Source organism: Rhea americana, unplaced genomic scaffold, assembly GCF_003343005.1.
Source record: "Rhea americana isolate MKP2758 unplaced genomic scaffold, rheAme1 scaffold_21, whole genome shotgun sequence".
Taxonomy (NCBI): Eukaryota; Metazoa; Chordata; class Aves; order Rheiformes; family Rheidae; genus Rhea; species Rhea americana.
The window spans coordinates 1,498,898-1,519,349 of NW_028186258.1; the positions used below are offsets into that span (position 1 = coordinate 1,498,898).

The 20,452-nt window shown below is 40.9% G+C and overlaps 1 protein-coding gene across 7 annotated transcripts in view; it reads right to left on the minus strand.

Moving 5' to 3' along the window:
- The window catches only part of UNK (unk zinc finger), a 45,335-nt gene that overhangs the window by 24,273 nt on the left and 610 nt on the right, over positions 1 to 20,452 (minus strand). For 4 of the 7 annotated variants that reach the window (XM_085304495.1, XM_085304498.1, XM_085304497.1 and 1 more), the window contains exons 2-5: positions 2,734 to 2,943; positions 887 to 1,063; positions 323 to 453; positions 59 to 194 (exon numbers count right to left, since the gene is read on the minus strand). In XM_085304495.1, the coding sequence (XP_085160621.1) occupies positions 59 to 194; positions 323 to 453; positions 887 to 1,063; positions 2,734 to 2,943 (654 nt within the window). Of the gene's footprint in view, positions 1 to 58; positions 195 to 322; positions 454 to 886; positions 1,064 to 2,733; positions 2,944 to 8,531; positions 8,799 to 9,695; positions 9,857 to 20,083; positions 20,328 to 20,452 lie in introns of those variants that run through there. The other 3 variants (XM_085304493.1, XM_085304496.1, XM_085304494.1) reach the window with 3 other exon arrangements.

Sequence of the window (20,452 nt, forward strand, 5' to 3'; positions counted from 1 at the left end):
AGGCCTCTACTACACCTCACCACTCAGCTGGGAAACAGAAGATTCACGAGCAGGGTACCTGTATTTATGTTTTCTTGGGCTTCTTCTTCTATCTTTGCTATTGTGGTAGTACGGACAGGCATAACCCTGGCGACAGAGACGAGGAGGTTTCTTACATTGCTCTGTCTTGTAATTTCCCAACACGTATGTTGTATCTGTGAAAGAAGCAAGTAGTTAATGGAAGATCACTATGATCTGTATTTACTATACAAAAGCATTTGATGGAGCGAATACTCCAAGAGCATCAGACCTTCCCAGCCGCGCAGACCTTAAAGGGACTCACCTTGCCACCTTGGCTCCTCACTGAGTATTTTCTCTATCATTGCATGGCTAGCAGCAACTGCAGACTGGCCCTCTATGCCACCTTCTGATGTAGTCTGACCATTCTGCAAAGCTTCCATGGCCTGAAGCTCCCTTATGGGCAGAGTCAAATGAACAACAGAGAACAGATGAAGAAATAGATAAGTATGTATGACAGACTGAAGTACTATAACAGTTACTAGGCAAGTGCCTTTTTTTTTTTTTTTTTTTTTTTGAACAACAACATCTTTATTCAAACAGCAGCTGCAATACTTGCTTTCCTTCCCTAGGAATTTCAGATGCATCATTTTGATCCCACCAGGCTCCCAGCCACAGCAAACTACTCCAAGGTGTGGCTCCCTCCCCCAACTTTTGAGTATCCTCCTTGGAGATTTTGTAGATTTGCTTTGTCAAGAAGAGATATATTGCCAGCACTCTGAAACTAAGCATTTCACTTTGAAGCGGTACCATCCTACAATCATCAATGCCTTTTTCTATTCAAGCCTAGCAATTACCCTTTCCACACAGAGCTCTGACATTTGCTAACCTGATATCATAGACTGGAGAGCGTAGATCATGGGGCCCGTGAGCAAAGGCGCAGTGGACTCCATTCTTCGTGCAGTTTCCCTTCGAGTCTGTCTCATGGATGCAGATTCCAGTTTTGTAGTAGCGCAAGTGATATCTCCTCTCCGTGTCACCAGTAGTTCTGTGCAAGAATGGACACCTGCAGTACAGAAGGGGAAGAAATGCCAAAAGTTTAGTCACACAGGGGGTGGACTCACCACCACCAGAAGGCATGTTGCTGATACAGGATGCTGCGGCTGACGATAGCTTTGTCAGCTCTGCTCCTTCTCTTACGCTGTGCCTTCCAGCGTTACACAAAGCCCCCTTAACCTGTCACTACATACTATATAACAACTTCCCTTCCAAACAGACAACTGGATGGTTAAGCCAGCAGCAGCTTATTATTCTAGTCTAGTGACTGCCAGGGATCTGGAAAAGAGCAAGGACACTGTCAAGGCATTCTGATATACTAGCCATGATTGAGGGGACATCACATGGCACATACCATTTCCTCAGCAGCCCATCTAGACTTCATGCTGCTACTGTTTCCTGGTGATGTACTCTTACAGGGCTGTGATAGTCTATCTAGAGCCAGATGCATCCTTCATGCAGAGCACGGGACAAGAAAAAAGAATTACAATACTACCATTTTAACTGATGTTTTGTTTTCCCTCTTGGGCAGAAAAAAAACAATTTACACTAAGAAATGTAAAAGAACAAGATTAAATAGGTGGAGTTTATATATTGCAGCACTGAGCTAAAAATACAAATCAGTAAAATAAGTTCTGAGATAGCAACAGTTTTCATTTACTGAGTGAGTCAAATACAAACAAGTGGCCTAGAAGCCAAAGCCTCTAAATGCCCTATTTCCAGTCCCTTCCAGTTCTCTTTTAATGAGGAAAAGAAGTACAAAACAGAGGCCTTAGGCTAGAGGATTATTCCGTTCTGTTGTAGCCACAAGATCTTTACTTAATCAAGACAAAAAAAAAGCCCAACAACAAAAAACGTTTTCCAGATAAAGAGCATTTCCCTGTGTGTGTTTATACGAGCATCATAAAATGGAACTGAAATTCCATCCTTCTATAGCATCTCTGCATAAAACAGTCTCTATATTTGACCACAGTTTGGTTACACTATTTATTCTTCCATATCTGTCACGTGGCTCACATTATACTACTGTGTTAACCCTCTAATTGCTGACATCCATCACATACATGGCAGAAACACTTGCATCTCTGCTCTAGATAAACTCATCACAGTCATGGGGAGGGAAAATGCAGAAAAACAGGTTCTTCTCATGCTGTCTTGTTCTGGGTATTTGCCTTCCTGAACTTTTAAGCAGGAAGGAAGGAAATGACAAAACAAACAGGCAAATAAACATGATTTTAAAAGCATGAGATAGATAACTCAGGGGACAGATTAGAGGACAAAGCTTCTCCTCTCAGCAATCAGCTCAAAATCAAGCTATCCTGCTAGTGAGCAAGAGCTATTATCTGATAGTCAGAGACTCACGGGAATGAAGTCTTTCTCAGTGTCAGTAATTTTCAAATTGTTTTTCACACCCCAACTTGGCTCAAGATGCCAAGGCTCAAGAGGACACAAAGATGAGAGGGCTGAATTCCCATCTTTGTTAACCTCAGTATCCTCTCTGCAGCAGGCTTAGAAAGCACAGGTTGCTGTTACAACTTTTACATCTGTTCTCATGTTACATATGTTACAAAGCTGCTTTACTGCTGACATGCCTCATCGCTATAAGAGCTGGCTGGAATCATCACCTGGACTAATCCCAAAAGCTGAATGCTTGCAAAGCGGGGTGCACTCTTCACTTACTCATCTCCTTCTGGGCAGATTCCTGTGGTCTCATCATACTTGGTACAGTAAATGTCAGGGCTGTAGTTAAATGTACCATCCCGACGGCGGATAGATCTGCGACGACGCTGGTTGACAAAGTGCCAGTGGAAGCAAGTGTAGGGCCGGTGCTGAGTGCACTTGTGCTGCACAAAGAGAGGGCACTGCTCCGTGCGAAACTCCTTCAGGTAACTGCAGGCAGACATCCAAGAGAAGGGATTAGGAGCAGGAGGTTGGTCAGAAGCAACATCCAATTGCCCCGCAGAGCCCCCGCCAAACCCAGCAGCATCCGCCGCAGAGATGCGCTGCCCTTCCCACACCAGCCTCTGCCTCCGCTCGCAGCAAAGCGGACTGGAAGCTGCTAGTTTTCTGCAAGGGGAAGTTATCAGTTACCAGGCCAGTTAACCCAAATATCAGTGCTAAAGGCAACCAAAAAAACCATTTTCTATTGTGTCTTTTGATATTATTTCAAAGCAGGCCATCACAAGCTTATCGAGTTTGTGAGAAAACAGAAATAGATAAAATAGGACTTGGAGATCTGTCACCAAATAGGGGGCATCTACGGGGAAAGAGAGGCTTCTTCCCTTAAAGTAGTTCAGGTTTAAAACAAACAAAAATACCCCACAAAAACCACACTTCCTTATAGCCATGTTACATTTGCCATGATTCTCTCTTTCAATAACTTGAATATTTTAAAAATTATTATTTCATCCCCTCGTGGTTTATCTTTATTTTTCATTCAGCTAACCCATTCTCTCCCGCAATCCTGTGAATTCAGGACTCAATCTTCAAAACCGAGATAGCTGCTCTCAGACCCTAGATGTTTGGGTTTTATTTTCCAAAAAAAAATGGAATGTCATTTTCCAAAATGTGTATGTCTTTTTTTTTTTTTTTTTAATCCTGAGAACTAAAGAAGTCGCAGGCTTTTATTTGTGACACTAATAACAGTCTCTAAACCCAGATTGTAGAGGATTACAAAATCATTTAGACCGATAGAGTGATCTGACTGTGATCTGGGTATAGGTGCTTACAAAATCTACATCGCCTGAAACCCACTAGTTGTCCTATATCTAGGGAACATAAAAACAGTCGGACAAGATCAGACCCAAATCCCACAGGGCTGGATCTTCTCAGACGGCTCCAAGAGCAACGCAGAAGGCCCCGAGCAGGCAGACGTGGGGTAACTGCCTCCCACAGCAAATCACATTCTGGTCTTTTATGTTTATAGGTAGGTTTAAAAGTGAAAAACAAAATTTTTCAGTCACAGTAGAAGTGTTGGTGCTCTGCTGGAAGCCACAGGATGATATAATAGCAAATACAGACTCACTTTAAGCTTTGTATATGTATTCTGAGGCAACAAAATGGAATATAGGAATTCATCAGGTATTCACTTCAATACCAGAGGACCTTTCTATCTCATTCCTAAATAAATGGAAAGATGTCTGATGCCTGAAGATGTATTTACAGATAATATTATCATGCTAGACGCAGTCTAAAAACAGTATCCGTAAACAAAACATCCTTTCCTCTTTACTCCTAGCTGAAGACAAAGCTGCAGGAAAACGCATCAGGTCAATCAAAGTGGTTTAGTTCGCTTTGAGGAGAGACTCTCACTGGCAAGAGCTTTCCTGCACAGGATTTTTGCAAGTGTAAACGGATGAAAGCTCTTCCTCCTCTTTAGCCTTCAAATATGTGGGACTCGCAGGTTCCACTGCTTGGCACTGGATCTGCGAACGCTCAGGGCTTGGAGAGCTTCCACGGCCGGCTCTAAGCCTCATCCAGCACAAGTCCATCTGTCTCCTGCAATCTAGTGCGGCTGGAATAGTACCTGCACTGAGGCCTATTGCCTAACACCGCAAAAATGCTAACCCACATTTAGAAACAGGTCTGTTTGGAATAGGTAAGGGTAAAAACATCACTTTCTTTCATTTTTAGAAAGTTGGATACATTGGAATGGAGATCTGTACTCCAACCCTGGCAACCATTCATGAGAAAACTGACCACCATAAAATTAACCCATGATGAAAAGCTTGCTGTGCTGTTGGATCTAGTACAGTCGTACAAGATGATGTTGTATGGAATGTTTTATCTTACCAATATGCTAATAGAACTTAAAGCAAAAGTGACTGTATCAACATTTAGGTTAGAAATTAAACTAAACTTCAGCATCACGATACTTAGACTGCTTTGCACAGGTGTCACGCAGTCACCTACCAGTCCTGTCCATCCATACGTCTCCATGTAAATCTTACGGAGGTGAGCCTTACGCTACTCCCATTCTACCGTAAAGCAGGCTAAGCGCCCTATCGAACATCATAGGGCAACCAGAGCCAGCAGCGGAGTCCCAGAGCCCTTCAACTCCTGCATCTTCACCAAGTGACCCAGAGTCTCCGGCACCTAACTTGAGGAGCAGCTCCCTGAATCTCTAATGCTCTGAAAACTAAGGAGGGACATCAGACCTAAATGCCTAACGTTATCAAACCCAGCACTCTGGACTTCTAGCAACAGACATGTATGAAACTTAACAACAACTTAAAAACAAAACTAAAACTTAACTGTTTGGGGAAAGGAGCTGGAACAGCTTCCCTTTAGCAGGATAGTTAAAAAAAATGCTGAGTAGGCATTTCAGTCTCTAGAGTGTCAGCTGTTGCTGAAAAGCATTTGAAAATTAATTGCACTTTATGATTGGCTAAACTCCCCAGAGAAACATTTATTATAATGTAAATGAGAGATAATTACATAAGTAAATGGTTCACCTGAAAAGTGTTTAACACATAACTTGCTTCATCAGAAACTCATTCTTTAATGCTATCTATTAAATAAATGATCTCTCACTCACACTTAATTTCAAAGCAAGTCCCGCAAGCAGGTACCATTGAGCTCCATACCAACACATTAAATGTGCATGAGCACCTCTGGGATACAGACCAACAGTGGAAAACTAGAGTTGTCACATTAAATCAGTCATTTCAAGCCTTTCAATCACCAGTTGGGGTGCAAATTTAAAAGCAAGGGTTTTTCTTTTTCCAAGCCAATAAAACATTTTAAATTACCCTTCTCCACACCACCTTGAATGGTAAAACGTCTCTGTAGCCCTATATTTTCTTGATCCATGAAGTGAGTTTTAGCTCCTTTGGGAGAATATGGAACACAAGCCACTCAGTCAGCCACTTTGTATTAAAATATATTGAAAGGCATCTAAACCACATGTGTTTTGGGAATGTGGAAAGGATATACAGACCACACTACTGCAATGTGATGGCTCACAAAGCAGAATGCTATTAATATTTCAGCAGTCTCTTTGCAAGGGCTCTAAACAGAAATGCTGAAAAGGCAACAGTGATGGATCCTTATGGTGTGGAATAGTCTCTATAAAAGTTTTCCCAGTAGAGTTGAGAAATAGAATTTTCGAATGACTCCTAAAATTAAAAATATGTTGACAACTGGTACATACTTCACAGTGTATCAGCCAAATGCCATGTCTGCACAGGAAGAGGAAATCTGGCAATGATAAGTTGCATTTCTCAACTCCTCTCTAAACATCTCGGGAAACTCTACAGCCCCCACGAATTACTATGCCATTTCACATACAGATTATTTCTATATTTAGTTAAAAAACAAACAAACAAACAGACTTGCACTAATCAACTATGTTGTTCTACTTGCATTAGCTTCAGTGTACTTTCTTCTGTATGTGTACACATCTGATTTTTTAATCCTCAGTTTTTAAAAAAGTAGAAAACACGCAGCACAGTTTTGTTCTGATACTACCAAAAGTCAAAGACACAAAATGATAAACAATGTCAACAGCAACACCCAGTTCCTGGAGGGAACATTACCATTTACCATTCCTACTAAACAAAGACAAATACAATTCTAAACAAACAGGACAAGACAGTCAGAACAAAGCAGATCAAAGTCACCAGGCTGAACTGAACTTGCTTCTGAACAGGATTGACACTACTCTAAATTAAAGCTTATTTCGCTAGGAAGACAAGGAGAAAGATTCTTAAACTAGTTTTGGGAACTCCCAGAGAATGGCAGGAGCTGCATGCTGTTTAAAAATAAAAAGCAGCAACAAAAAAAGCATAAAAACCAACAGTACTTTGAAATTCCACATCCTCTGGAGTGGGAAGTAATAACTCTCCGCAAGAATTTACACCAGTGGAGGAACTGCTAACCGACTTTAATCGCTAGCAGCAGCTCCACAGCCCAAGGCAGGGCAACAAGCATCTGTATCTGCAGCGAGTTCCCGCTCTGCCCTGGATAAACCAAGCGGCAATCTGCCTTGGGAGCTGCAAGAGGAAAGATGAGCAAGAGGAAACAACTGCATTTCCAAACACCACCACCACAAAAAGAAATCTCCCCCTTTAAGCTCTAAGCTACAAGGTCTGTTTCTAAACTCAACAGCTGCAGCCTTGTCCTGGTCACATCCATCCTTTGCTGCTGCTGCAGAATTCCCTCGCTTTGCCCCAGCTTTCCTGCTTTGGCTCTGTCTGCATCCAGCATGCTCAACCAGACAGCACGGCAGGATACCTGCACACACGAAGTGTTCCAGCGCTACACGTTTCCTGTCAAACTCAACCTAACTCACACATGCACTGGCATGAGCTCAAATCAGGAAAATGTGCTGTTAGCAAACCAAAACAGCTGAGCTCTAGATTCCTCGTTAGAAGCCAAAGCTCCCTGGAATCGCTGGAAGACTCACACCGAGGCCAAAAGAAAGAACTGCTGAAACCTCAAACAGGGGAAATCAGGAAAACTATGGTGAAAAGCACAGAAATGAGAGGGAAAAAAAAATCAACATCAAAAAAACAAAACAAAACCTAAACAACTCTTTCAAACCCTTGTTCTTCCCATAACACAAAGCCTGGCCCCTCTTTTCCTTCCAAGATCCTCCCTGTGCCATTCCACATCTTTTTGCAGGCCCCAAGACAAGCTCCCCTCCTTTTCAGTCCTCCTCACTCCTCCCAGTCAAGGCGCTTCCTGCCAAAATTCCTTCGGGGCCCAAAGAGCGAGCCTAGCCAATAAACAGGACCTAAATCTGCAACAGCAGAGAGACACCAGCGAGAAAGCCATTAGATAATTGACTAATCCGGACTAAGACACTGCCTGTAGAAGTAGGACAGTAGTGAGATTTAACACCATTATCATCTAGATTTCACACGTATGTGGGTGTGTGTTTACACTAGTCAAACCACGCTAGAGAATCCTTTCTAAAGATCAGCACAAGGAGCGACTGGCACCAGTGCAGTTTATCCTAGCACCAGACCACAGCAAATTACGGACATCTTTTATATGAGTATGGCAGGTCTGTGCTCAAAGCATAAGTCAGCATCAGCAGGGCTCCCTCTCTGCAGCCGCTCCTGCATCGCAAGAAACAAACCCAGAGAGCATCAGCCCGGGTCATATTCACGCACAGCAGGGTCTGGTTGTTTCTGCAAAGTCCAGTCTAGCACAGACACTGCGTTCAGCCCCATGCTAGTCATTGCAAAATATTAAAATATTCCAAAATAAAGATTCTTAGTGCGAGCCTACGCAAGAAGGGCCAAGCAGAGTAAAAATCTGAGAAATCCACAAAGAAATAAAAATAAAAATAAACAAACAAACACACACACACACACACAAGCAAAAAGCAAAAAACAGTGCTTAATTTCCTGATAGAAATCAGGAAGAAAATGCTCTTCTGTCATCACCATTTATTTCAGTCCCATCTGTCTTCCCCTGCCAGCACAGTAAATCATACTGGCCAAAACACAATTTTATTGGCACAAAAGTACATGCGAATGCTAGGGGCTTTTGCTGGCACTTTTTCCACCAGTCTCATCCTGCTGATTCAGGCAGGCCTGCAAGAGGCCATGCTATGTTGTAGACGTTTTCCTAAGGTCTCTGATGGTTCCAGTTCACTTCAGTTGGAGACAGACATCCTCCACTGAGTACTGCTGTCTGAATGAGAGGGGTCATCGCTCTTAGCTGGTCATCAGCTTCCTTTTGCTGGAAGCTCCTATCACCACTGATCTGTGCACACAGCACGCTGCAAAATTTTCCTAATTCAGTTCAAGGGAAAAAAAAAAAAAAAAAAAAGATCACTAGCTTAGCTTCTAAGTTTAAACGAGTGGCTTGAACTAACACAGTTAAAGTTATCCGAAGTAAACCAGTAAGCACTTACCCAACACACTGCTTGCAGAGCGGGCAGCATTGCTAAACCCAGGAGAAAATATCTAATCATAGAATAGAAATTTCTAATTCAATAACGCTCATCTACTTAAAATATATACATATATATATATACATATATATATATACATATATATACATACATATATATATATATATATATTCAAAACTGCTACTTTTCCTTTTAAGCTCAAAGACCCAGCTAAACACAAGAGGAAGAGAGTTGTCCATATTTAATAAGCTAAATTCATTTCACCCTCATAAAATTTTATTGCAAAAGATGATATCAGACACATTTTAAGTAAAGAAACCCATGATTCAATTACTTTCCTTTACAGAACCGTGGTATTCCAATTGAAATGAGTCAGTGGTGCATGACAGAATCTACTTATTCCAACCGGATACTCAATAAAAATCCTACTAACACACCTTTCATTTAACATATCACTGATACAGGAAAAAAAAAAGTGATATGCAGCTCTGACATTGCTCAGGAGTTTTTGCTCTTAGGGCAAAGAAGATACTCCAGAATAAGAGGGAAAAAAGTGTGCATGTGTGTGTGTATGGGGGGGGGGGTGTTAAAGAATAGTGTCATTCCTAAGTAATCAGGACAGGACAGATCTCCTGGAACAGCTATTCAGCCAATTTCTGTACATGGGCAACTCCTTGTACCACCCTTACCCATCTCAACAAATCAACAGGGCTACTAGAAGGTGCTTTTATTATTAATGGAATTCCTCAGCATACTGAGGTGTTTAGCAAGTTACCTGTGTCGCGGATTTATATTGCTTCCAATCACTCTGGAACCTGAACACCTTCCAGAGAAAGGGTTTAGTAATAGCATTCTCAATGTGTCTTCCAAAATGCTTTCATTTCAATGCAAAGCAAGCTTCTTGACAGGGAACACAGCCTCTGACTTGCACAATTTCTTGGCAGTTGAGAGGGGGGAAAAAAATAAAAAGGAAAAAAGAAAAGAAAGTGAAACAAGCAACCCAGCTCCACAGTTCCAGTTCCCCAGGGCCAGGCACAAACTGCATTCTGCATTCTTCAGCCCACAGCTCCACGCTACAACCCAGTTTAAAGCCTGCCTGTACCTCTGCAAGGAAACCTTGTCAGCATCTTTCTAATAAGAGAGGTAGTTAAGACAAGTTCATTATTAGTCTATTGGCCTTCCCATACTGTCAACAGCCAGGTGCAGTTTTGTAAACCTTGAAAAGATTAGAAAGCATTTAAACCTCAAATAAAAACAAATACATCACTGTATAAAAACAAAGGCTGATTGTGCACGCAGGGAAGGAGAAAAGGATGAGGAAAAAGTTTCAGTAAGCTCACATCTGTCAAGAAGATAGACTTCACACGCCTCAGTGTTTTCTTTATTACCTAAATAAATGGAACCATCAACTGGAAAAAGGTCACACAGCAGACAGCACTGTGATTTTAAAGCTGTTAGACTTCCCCTTCTGCATTAGGGCTCGACAATAATGTCAGTCTAAGGGCAAATACAGAAAGTGAAAGTTGAAGAGACTTATTACGGATGCACAGTGCTGGGTTGGTTTTTCTTTCTTTATTTATTGACTTCACAGAATTCATGGTGCATCTCAGTGCTCAAAAGAGCACTGCTCACATCCATACAGCACAGCATGCTTACTGGCTCTCCCAGTTTTCACTGCTGAAATACATAGGTAGCACTCGAGTTTTCCTTTTTCTAGGAATCTGATCAATATTGCAAGTAAAGTCAAGCTGGAAGCTCAACTTTGGAATCTTGGAATTTTACGAATTCCAAAGGATAGTGGGCATTACAAAACCCAAAGCATAAACCATTAGATTATAGGACTAAGGCCAAAACACAATATAGTCATATTGCACACTAACCTGATTGCTACTGCACCTCTGTTTTTGGATTTCAAACCATGTCACAGGGTGGACAATGATGCAACTTAATCAGTTCTGCTATGAGAGAACCACCAGATTACTAGGACTTCATAAATAAGAACTCAAAAGGAGTGACTGCAAAAGGCCACGCTAAAAATAACATGTGTCGGCAGCTATCACGAATTATTATGAGATTTTTCAGTGAAAGGAAAAATCTCACTGACACAAAGAGTTGTGTCTTGTCCATACTGAAAAATTAAGTTAAAAAAAGAGAGAGATAAATACTACAGCATCACACCAACCAGCCAAGGAAGAGAGGCTTGCACCCGTTTTAGACGAAACATTCTTAGGTTTCCACCATCATAGCCAGAAGTGGCTTTGAGAGAAATAGGTTGCAATTAAGCAGCTCACCAAAGCTTTATCTTGATGAGAGAAAATTGATGCATTCAACTCTAAGTTTACTCGACAAAACTCAACGCATTTATCACATCTGTGAAGAGCCAAGACACGAGCTTCACTGAATTACACTGTCTGCAGGTGTCAAGGGAAAGAGGGTTTTGTCCAGTCTTCACCTGAGCTGTGTATCCCTTAGGCATCCAGAGTGTTGTGCCGTCCAAACGCAACAAGTAAAACTATTTGAGTCATGTTTTTTTGGCTGCGTGCTCTCTTGAAAGAGCACAAACCTGTTGCATCAGTGGACCGTGAGATGCACATGACCGAGCTATATCAATAAAATCCATTTTAAGCACATGTGTGTGTTTACACAGAGATTTTGCCTTTTTAATTAAAGCAATCGAAGTATAGGCATATGCAACACTTAACTGCTTCGCATTTCAGAGATGTGTCCTTAAGAGCCATTAAGTATGATTCAGAACTTTACATAAAGCCTTTCTTTACATTTCCTCAACTTTATTCTCTTTTTTCTCAAATTAATTAGGCAGGAATAAGTATTATTTGACATGATCTTAAAATTAACCAAACATTTATACAATTCATGAAGCATTTTAAATGCATCAATTTTTTCCAAGTTTAAATGACGTCTTTTCAATTCAACACTTAGTTTATGTAAACAGCAGAGCTGTGCCTAAAATAAGCCTCCCTATTTTCAAACATGGCTCACCCCCAATTTAGACAACCTTCATCCATCTGCAGGTTGGTTTCTGCTCTACAAAACTATTTAACTGCCATTAATTCTTCCCTGCAGCACCTGTGCAAGTGCTGAGTTTATGAAAATTGGATTATATTGAAATTGTTTTTCAAATAAAATCTGAATTGAGCCTAATTGTTTCAGTGATGGGAAACTACTGTAATTATTAGCTTACAGTTGTCCAGATTATTGAATCTGGACAGCTGTAGACTAGTGAAAATTTAATGGGCTAGTGAAAATTTACACCTGGTTTGTCAGCACAGTATAGGAATACATGTTTAAATAGGAGCAGTTAACTATTTTACTGACAATTACTTAGCAAAAACATCCATCCACAGGCTTATCTGTTACGGTCATTTACTTAGGTTATATTCATATAAATTTTATGTCTTATATGAACCAAATCAAGTATATGATATTTCTTTAAGCTGCAAACACTAAAGCTAGGATATCTCACACTTGCGGAGAATGCCCACAGAGCGTATAGAAATGTAGAGTTAAAATGAAGTTAATAAACATCAGATTTCCTGGACTAGACTACACTGAATTAAAGACTGAATATACAGATGTCCTGTGCTGTATAAGTTTAGATTCCAGCTTCCAGGTTTTGGGGGGTCGGAGTTTTTTTGTTAGTTGTTCGAAAATATTGTACCTCTCACCATTGATTTAATCACTAATAAAGCCCACCCAAGTCTACCAATTGTAGAAATAATGCTAGCGGAGGCTGGGAAAAGGGCTGGGCTGTTTGAAAAGTTTTGTTTTGGGGAACTAGCAGAGTGAGTAACACAACATGTCACATGAAATAACTTAGAAAGGCTAATTCCGAAAAATATTATTTCCATATAAGCCATCACATCGCTTTGGCTTTCAGTTGCAGATTTATTATGAGCATTTTTCAGGCAACCAACCCACATCATCTTGTTTCACAAATACTAGCACAGTAATCTTTCTTCACCTGACCATGTCAAGAACCTTCATGATTTATTAATGGCTCACGAATCAATTGCAGCCCCATACTGACACCAGTTTTAACATATTACATGAATTGTTTGAAGATCTATAGTTATGTTGAACCAAAAACGTTAAACCAAAACTCCACAAGAAGTGACTGATTAGTGCTCTAATCCAGACTAATCCACATTTGAAAATGAAACACAATCTGCTTCTTTTCAGGTTAAGCACCAACCAGATTTGCAGCAGCAGCCGCCTCTTTGGAAAGACTTACATTTGTCAACAGATATTTTCTGCTGCGAGTCTGAAACAAAGCACAGTGGTTATCTAGCAAGCATGAACCTGCATCCTGTAACACACGTGCCAGCACAAAGATAAAAGCTGACTCTTACCAGTTGATACTAAAGAATCAATGTTAGCCATTCAATTGATTTGCTTTTCCATTCAGCGCTCAAATCATACTTTACTTGTGTCTGCTATAGCCCAGTGGACTCTTCCAGGACTCTCTAAGAAAGGTACACATCAGACTGAAAATGCTACACAAGCAGACTGGTCCAAAGCAGCACCTTTACAAAAATCCACGCCAGGCTCCATACAGGAGCACAGACATCAGCGTGTGTACTAGCTCTTCTTCACAAAGTGGGAAACAGTCAAATCCCAAGAAACATCAGGACTTCTAATTTTCCATTTTGACTAACCAGTATGTGATATCAGGTGGCACTCTTAAGATATTTTAAGCTTGCAAACATGTTTTGCACTGCTGCAAAGCTGCACAGTTGCCCTGGGGCACCTCAACTGTTCTTGTTTCTGTTATGATAACAATAATCAAGGGCTGTTAATGAAAGCTCACAGACTATTGAATGTTACAGGGGAAAAACAAACCTCTGAGCATATCAGGTATGGACTGATGGACAGCCCTCTTTCTGAACTGCAGTCATATCCTGAACATGAAGACTAAGTAAAACACTGCTGACTTTCTAATTAAGTTAGTTTTTTGAAGACATTCACCAGGTATAGACTCAAGAAGCTATTCTCTCTGCAGCAGGCACACGACTGCTTATTAATCTTAAAGGAAATTCTGGGCATACAGTGATAAAAAACAATCCAAACCTATTTTTAAAACTACAATTAACAGTGCAATCATTCTTAATAAGCCAGTGTACTCTACAGCAATACACTTGCAGTTCTGATCAACAAGGCAGCTAGGGACAGCCTAAGATTTCTCTTGTCTGACCACAAGCTCAGCGTAAGTTCTCTTCTGCATGTATTCTAGCAACTATACTCTATTTAATGTCTCTTTTAATAAATAATACAAGTCAGACCAGTAACCAGCATCTCAGTGAGCTAGCACTTTATTACCGCCATTGCATTTTGGCACTTACCATTGATATCTTTCTTTCAAAGAAAACCTAGAACTTTTCCTGTTATAACAATAACTTCTAAGCGTGTACTGAATACTACAGGGAGAAAAAAAAAATAAATAAAATAATAATCATGAGCCAGAAGAAAGCCTGAAAGAAACTAAAGAAAAGAGACTATTGCTATTCATTTTAAGGGGATGTTCGTTCTACTTGATATTTCAAGTGTCAAACTGGTATTAACTGCATCAAGTACTGATCAAAATACACAAGGAAGGATAGGGATTGCTGAGAAAGTTATCACAAGCATCTAAATTGGTTGTCATCACTAGGTGGAGTCTGGGAAAGTACAAGCTGTTAACAGACTCTCTACCTTCCCTGTTAGTCTGTATAGTTTTACTGACCTGATACAAAAAGAAACTATTTGCCCAATAAAGTACAGAAAAAAAATGCAGCTAAGAAATTCCTCTTGTTCTGCAGCCCACTAGCGTAAAAATCATCCATTAACTCAGGACACTATTGCTCCAGTTGTTTATTTTGCTTCTCTCCCAAAAGTTATTGCTCCCTATAGCAAGGTTAACAGAAGAGAACCTGTGCCCGCTCTCCAGCTGCCCCAGTTCACAGCCTGGCGCATTACCGCAGCCTGCAAGCACCAGCCACCTTGTGCTAACACGCCAAGCAGTAAGCTGAATCAACTGATGTACTGACACATTCCTTTCTGCCAGCCCGTTACAGGGGCAGTAACATCTAATAAACCACTAGACAGACATACCTTAAGCCACTGCAGAAGACTTTCTGACTAGTGTCCTCCGGACCATTCGCAACAAGGTTGCGCATTTTAGCTGCTCACAGAAAATAAGAGGCTTTATTCATATGGAAAGAACAAGTCTAGAGAAAGTAAAATATTGGATTCTGACAGAATTTCACTTAAAGATAATATAGAAATATTCGACAATAAAAATGCCTATAAAGCAACAAATATTGACATATGGTAACTCAAAGTTCAGAGGTTTTCTAAAATAATCATTTTTTCATATTTGTCTCCCACATCGCACTAAATTACCCTATACACTAATGTAAAGGATGCATAAGCATTAACATAATACAATTAAAAAGAAACAATATATCAGAGGAACGATTTTCCACGTCAAAACAATTTTGAGTGACTCGGTCCTTCTCTCTAAAGTTTTCTTTCAGAGTATTGAATTTTTGAAATACCAAGCCTAATCAGACCCAAACTAGTTCTGAAAAGTGTTAAAATTGTCCACAGACCTTTCATCCTCTGCAATATATTTATATACATATCCTATACAGCAGCTATCCATATGTGAATTCACTGTCAACGGTGACATTCAAAAGTACTTACTTATTAAGAATAAATGTAGCTAGCAAACCACAGCTCCAGTCTCACTTGAATTCAACAGGAAAACACTTTATCGCATCAATACCTAAGGTCATCGGCAAGACAGAGCAGCGCTGCATGGAGCCTCTACCGCCCAGACCCAAACCACCCTCAAAGCCCCCTCGCCCTGCGTGCCAAGCCTGCAGGCTTTCAGCACCGAACCTTTGAAGGACCAGAAAAATCTATATTTTCATTTTCCAGATTCCTTCAAATGTATTTGATGGCAGGTATATACTGTGAATGCAGCCTTTCCCGGTAACACTCCAGCACTTTATACTTCCACCTTCCTGTTACTACTCGTACATCCCAGTAACAGTTTGTGGAGGAGTTGTGTTCAGTGAAATTCAAACAGGCTTAAAGACTAAGTAAATAAATAAATAACTTCTACTTGCCTGATGAAGAAAGCAGACATTTTACAGGTGATAATGTAGCAGACTGCTGGTGAGTGCCTGGTTTATAAATATTGGCTTGTTCTGTGTTTGCCTAACTAGGTCCAAAAGCAGTACCAGTAACGTGTGCCTTTTTGTTTTGTTTTTTAAAGTAACAGAGGTAGATGCTGCTTTTGTTTAAGTCTATAGCAGCTGTATTGATCTAAAGGGTGTCACCAGTAAAATCAAAGGAAAATTATGGGAAAGGTTTGTTATTTTAGAGTTCTGCTTGTTCAAAAAGAACATTTAAAGTAGGTTTTTAGAAACAATTAAAAAAAACTAAGCATATTTGTTAGGTTGTGAAGACGAAAATCGGTTCAGGTATGTCAAAACTAGAATTTAACAGTCCAGATCTTTTTGTAAAAATAAATGCTGAGTCTCCTAGAAGCTCAAACAGTTTATGAAAAAGTAGCAAATTCTCTGAAAATGTGTTTAATACACACCTGGTTTTCACTTGTATGTCCACAGACAGTCTGCACGTTTGAGGTGAGGTACGCTGTGTTCAGCCTGACCGCCTTAAGACACCGCCCACTGATGAAAAGATAAGAATTAAACTCTGCTACTACGAATGCTTTGGGGTGTGTTTTTATATGCGATTATTTTTGAATAAGAATATAAACATGAGATTTTTAGGACAAATAAGACTGTCCTTGTAACCTCTTCATTAAATCCATGTGCACCTAGGATCCTGCCTAATTCCTTCCTCGTCAGTATTTCTGTTGCTATCCTACCAGAGCTCCCATTTAAGACTGGGAAACCACTAGGCAAAGCACTGTTCAAAAATATGCCAACACAGATAAGTCTTGAATACAGAATTAATTTGAGTTGTAACTACAGCATTGCACCAACCTGCTTTTCACCACCACTTAAACAGCCCTTCACTCAAGTACACTAGTCTTTTTATTTCCAAATGGCTGGCACAGAAATAGTTGAAAAATAAACCCTGGGTGAGCACAACCCAGCAGACCCCAACATGACTACTCCAGTGTGGATGTAGTTCTAGCACCACTTACAGGGTACTAATCCTTCAGGAATTTCCCACAATTCTTCCTCTTGTGCAAAAGGAAAGATAAATTTTCGTCTTTTATCCTACAAAGGCATAATCACAATCTTGCCACACTACAAAGAATGACAGGATATGCTACCAGGCATCTTAGCCCAGAATTCAAGTAAGGGATCACCCCATGGAGCTCAAAGCTTATTTGCAGTATGGCTGCTCATATTTAAGACCACATATGCATGGGAATTATCTTGAGTATAGGAAGCTTGAGTTATATCCAGTAAGTCTGTGTCCTGAAGTGTTTATTAACCTAAGTACTCTCAACATTGGTATATTTTAAAGAGCCTAGAATGAATGCACTCTCAGGTTTTATCAAATGAGTTAATTTTTATCTTCACCTGAACATCCACTTATCTAAATTTTGTGAAATCAATAAATGCTCAAGTAATGGACACAACCTTTATAATCCAAAATTAAAAGGAGTCCAGCCTCTCTGAAAACCAATGAAGACTGCAAGAGCCAAATGGGTAGACTGCACCAAAACAAAACTACTCAGTAGTACAACACCTATAGTTCTTCATGACTAACCACCTGCTTTCAGTTTCTTTGAACTCGGCCTTCATTCATATTTGTACATGACACATTAAAGACGGAGACACATACAGAAATAACCATGCCAGCTAGACTCAAGAAACGGGGCAAAGTCAACACTTTAAACTAGTTGAGGTTTGACAGAACAAACGCAAACCAAATCCACTTCCCACTACGAACCACCAACTAAAGCCTGCACAGTACACCCCATGAAGCAGGCCATATCCAGGCCAGTCTGCAGGTCCCTGAGAAGCGAGCCCATCTCCCAGGTTTGCTCTGAGCAACGCACTGACTTCAGCCCACTGTGGTAGCTGCGGCATTGCAAGGAACCATCACACTCAGAAACCTCCAACCCAATAACCCGCAGAGAACGTAACAGCATTTGCCGAGTATTGTATTGTTCACTTGAATTCTACAAAGAGAATATCAGATCCCCAGGCAAAAAATATGGCATTCACACCTAAATAGGGAAGCTTGGCATATACCAAAATGACCTGGTCTCTAAGAGTGTCTAGCTGTACACTACAACTGCTACTAAGGACAACATCCAAAAGGACTCTTCTGCTAGAAAAACTCAGTGCCAAATGTGTGCGATCCATCAGTAATTTTACTTTATTTATTTTTGCTGTAGATCCAGAACAAATATAAAGACTTCCTGACATGGCATAAAATGGAGAGTTCTAAATACCTAAAAAAAAGTCTCATGAAAATAACACCAAGAATTTAGAAATTGATACTAATACAAAATTGAAACATTTCCTAATAGATATAACCAAAGTTTTCCAAGATAGAGATTCTCAGTACCAGATTGCCTGTCCCCAGGGAACAGCAAAGTATGCAGATAATTAAGCCTGTTTGAGTTTTCAACTTGTAACCTTCATGTCATTTTATGGAAATAAACTACATTTTAAAAAAAAAAGAAAGGGGGAAAGAAAACGTTTACATTCTGACAGTATACAACTTGTTCACATGAGCGACCACCAAAGAAGTTCCCATACGTTAGCAGAAGGAGGTTTGTAATACGACGTGACCTAGCGTACAGTTCTTATAAGACTTCCAAAGTATGACTCGCATCTCACTGTCAGCACTCTGCAATCCCAAAACCCATCATTCACCTATGGTTATCCAGCACTCCTGCAACTGTTTCCACTGAAGTATTTTAGCATCCATTTGAAAATAAGTGTTTTCCCCTCCGGAAAAAAAGCTAATTACATTATCACCTTTGTTCCATACTGTTCCATTCTCTTCCCCTGTCCTTTTCAGTTACCGGGTCCTGGTCTTCCTTCTTTTCTTCCTGTTTCCTAAACTCTTTCTTTCAGTTTTTCTTCCCTAATTTTTGATATCCCTGGTTCTTGTTTCCATGGTCATGCTTAGATATGTTGTCATCTTTTTCTTCCACTTAATGTACTTATAATCTCCGTACCCAATCTCCTTGTCACCTGCATGTTTCCCTCTCCCTTTTGATGACCATTTCTCTGCCTCTAGTGACACTCCATCTCTAAAGGCAAGTCCTGTATTCTCCTTTATCACTACAGCAAAAGTCCTAGTAGGACCATTTACTCCAGTTGCTTCTATAAAGCTTTAAGAACTTCAACTGCAGACACAAGCAGAAATAAAGTAATCTAAAAGGCTCTGACTTGCCAGGTCCCTGAAGATCACAACAGGTTATTCATAATGGGAAGAAAACCTAAAAATCCCTCATTCTGCTAGAGCTTTGATATTCCTAACAAACTAAAGCATGAGGATGAAAATTAGTCCATTATCCCTCTAGCAGACACCAGAGTCATATGGTGCTATGCCTTTACATCTCTGTAGCTCTTTTTATTCAGTATATTGCAGTATAAACACAAGGAAGAACTTTCCTTATTCCCACTTCCCTCATTAATTTTAAGAAAAATAGGAGAATACAACACAAACCACACTCTGAACCTGTCCTTCTCATTTTGGGTGGGGGCATCAGCACAAGCGAGAGATATGGGTAATTTGTTCTACATTTTTTTCTCTATGTGGACAACACCCTAAAGCGATAAGGGTAGACAGTTCAGCAGAAATATTTTGTTTCGACAAAGAACAATCCCAAACTTTTTTTTTTTTTGAGGGACTCAAGGGACCACCTGAGCTATTTCCATCCATTATATTCCCATCACTAACCCAGCCTCGCAAAGACACTGCTCACTCTCAACTCATCCACTTCTCCCTATGCAAAAGGAGCAATGACTTTTATTGCCATAACTTCCAACTCAAACCAACTTATTGCACGCCGAGAACACTAAGTGCAAACTCTGAGAAGTTGCATATCCTTGGGACAAAATGGTATCTTTGGTTAGAGATGCATTCCAGGAAAAAAAATCATTCACTGAGAAACTCTAACGATGGAGGTATCGCACGCTAATGTGTTTTCCTTACAGAGGAATCGCGTTTCACAGTACGAGACAAGGAGGGAACGTGACAAGCGCCTCCGACGCTGCCCCACTGGAAGGGGCGTGTGCAGCCCGTGGCTGCGGATGCTCCTCACACGCACGAGCGGAGCGCCCCGCAGCCCGCCCGCAGGCGGCTCCTCGGCGATACGCGGAGCCTTCACGGCAGCTTCCTCTCAGGGCGCAGCGCTCCCGCACACCTGCCCGGCAGCGCCTCCCTCGCTGGCGTGGGGGGCACGGCGCCCACCCCCGCGGGGCGCTTCCCTCCGGCGCAGCCCCGCGCACAGCAGACGGGCCCCGAGCAACCGCGGCGGGCCCGGGGCCGACCGCGGGGGCCGGTGGCGGCGGCGCCGCGCAC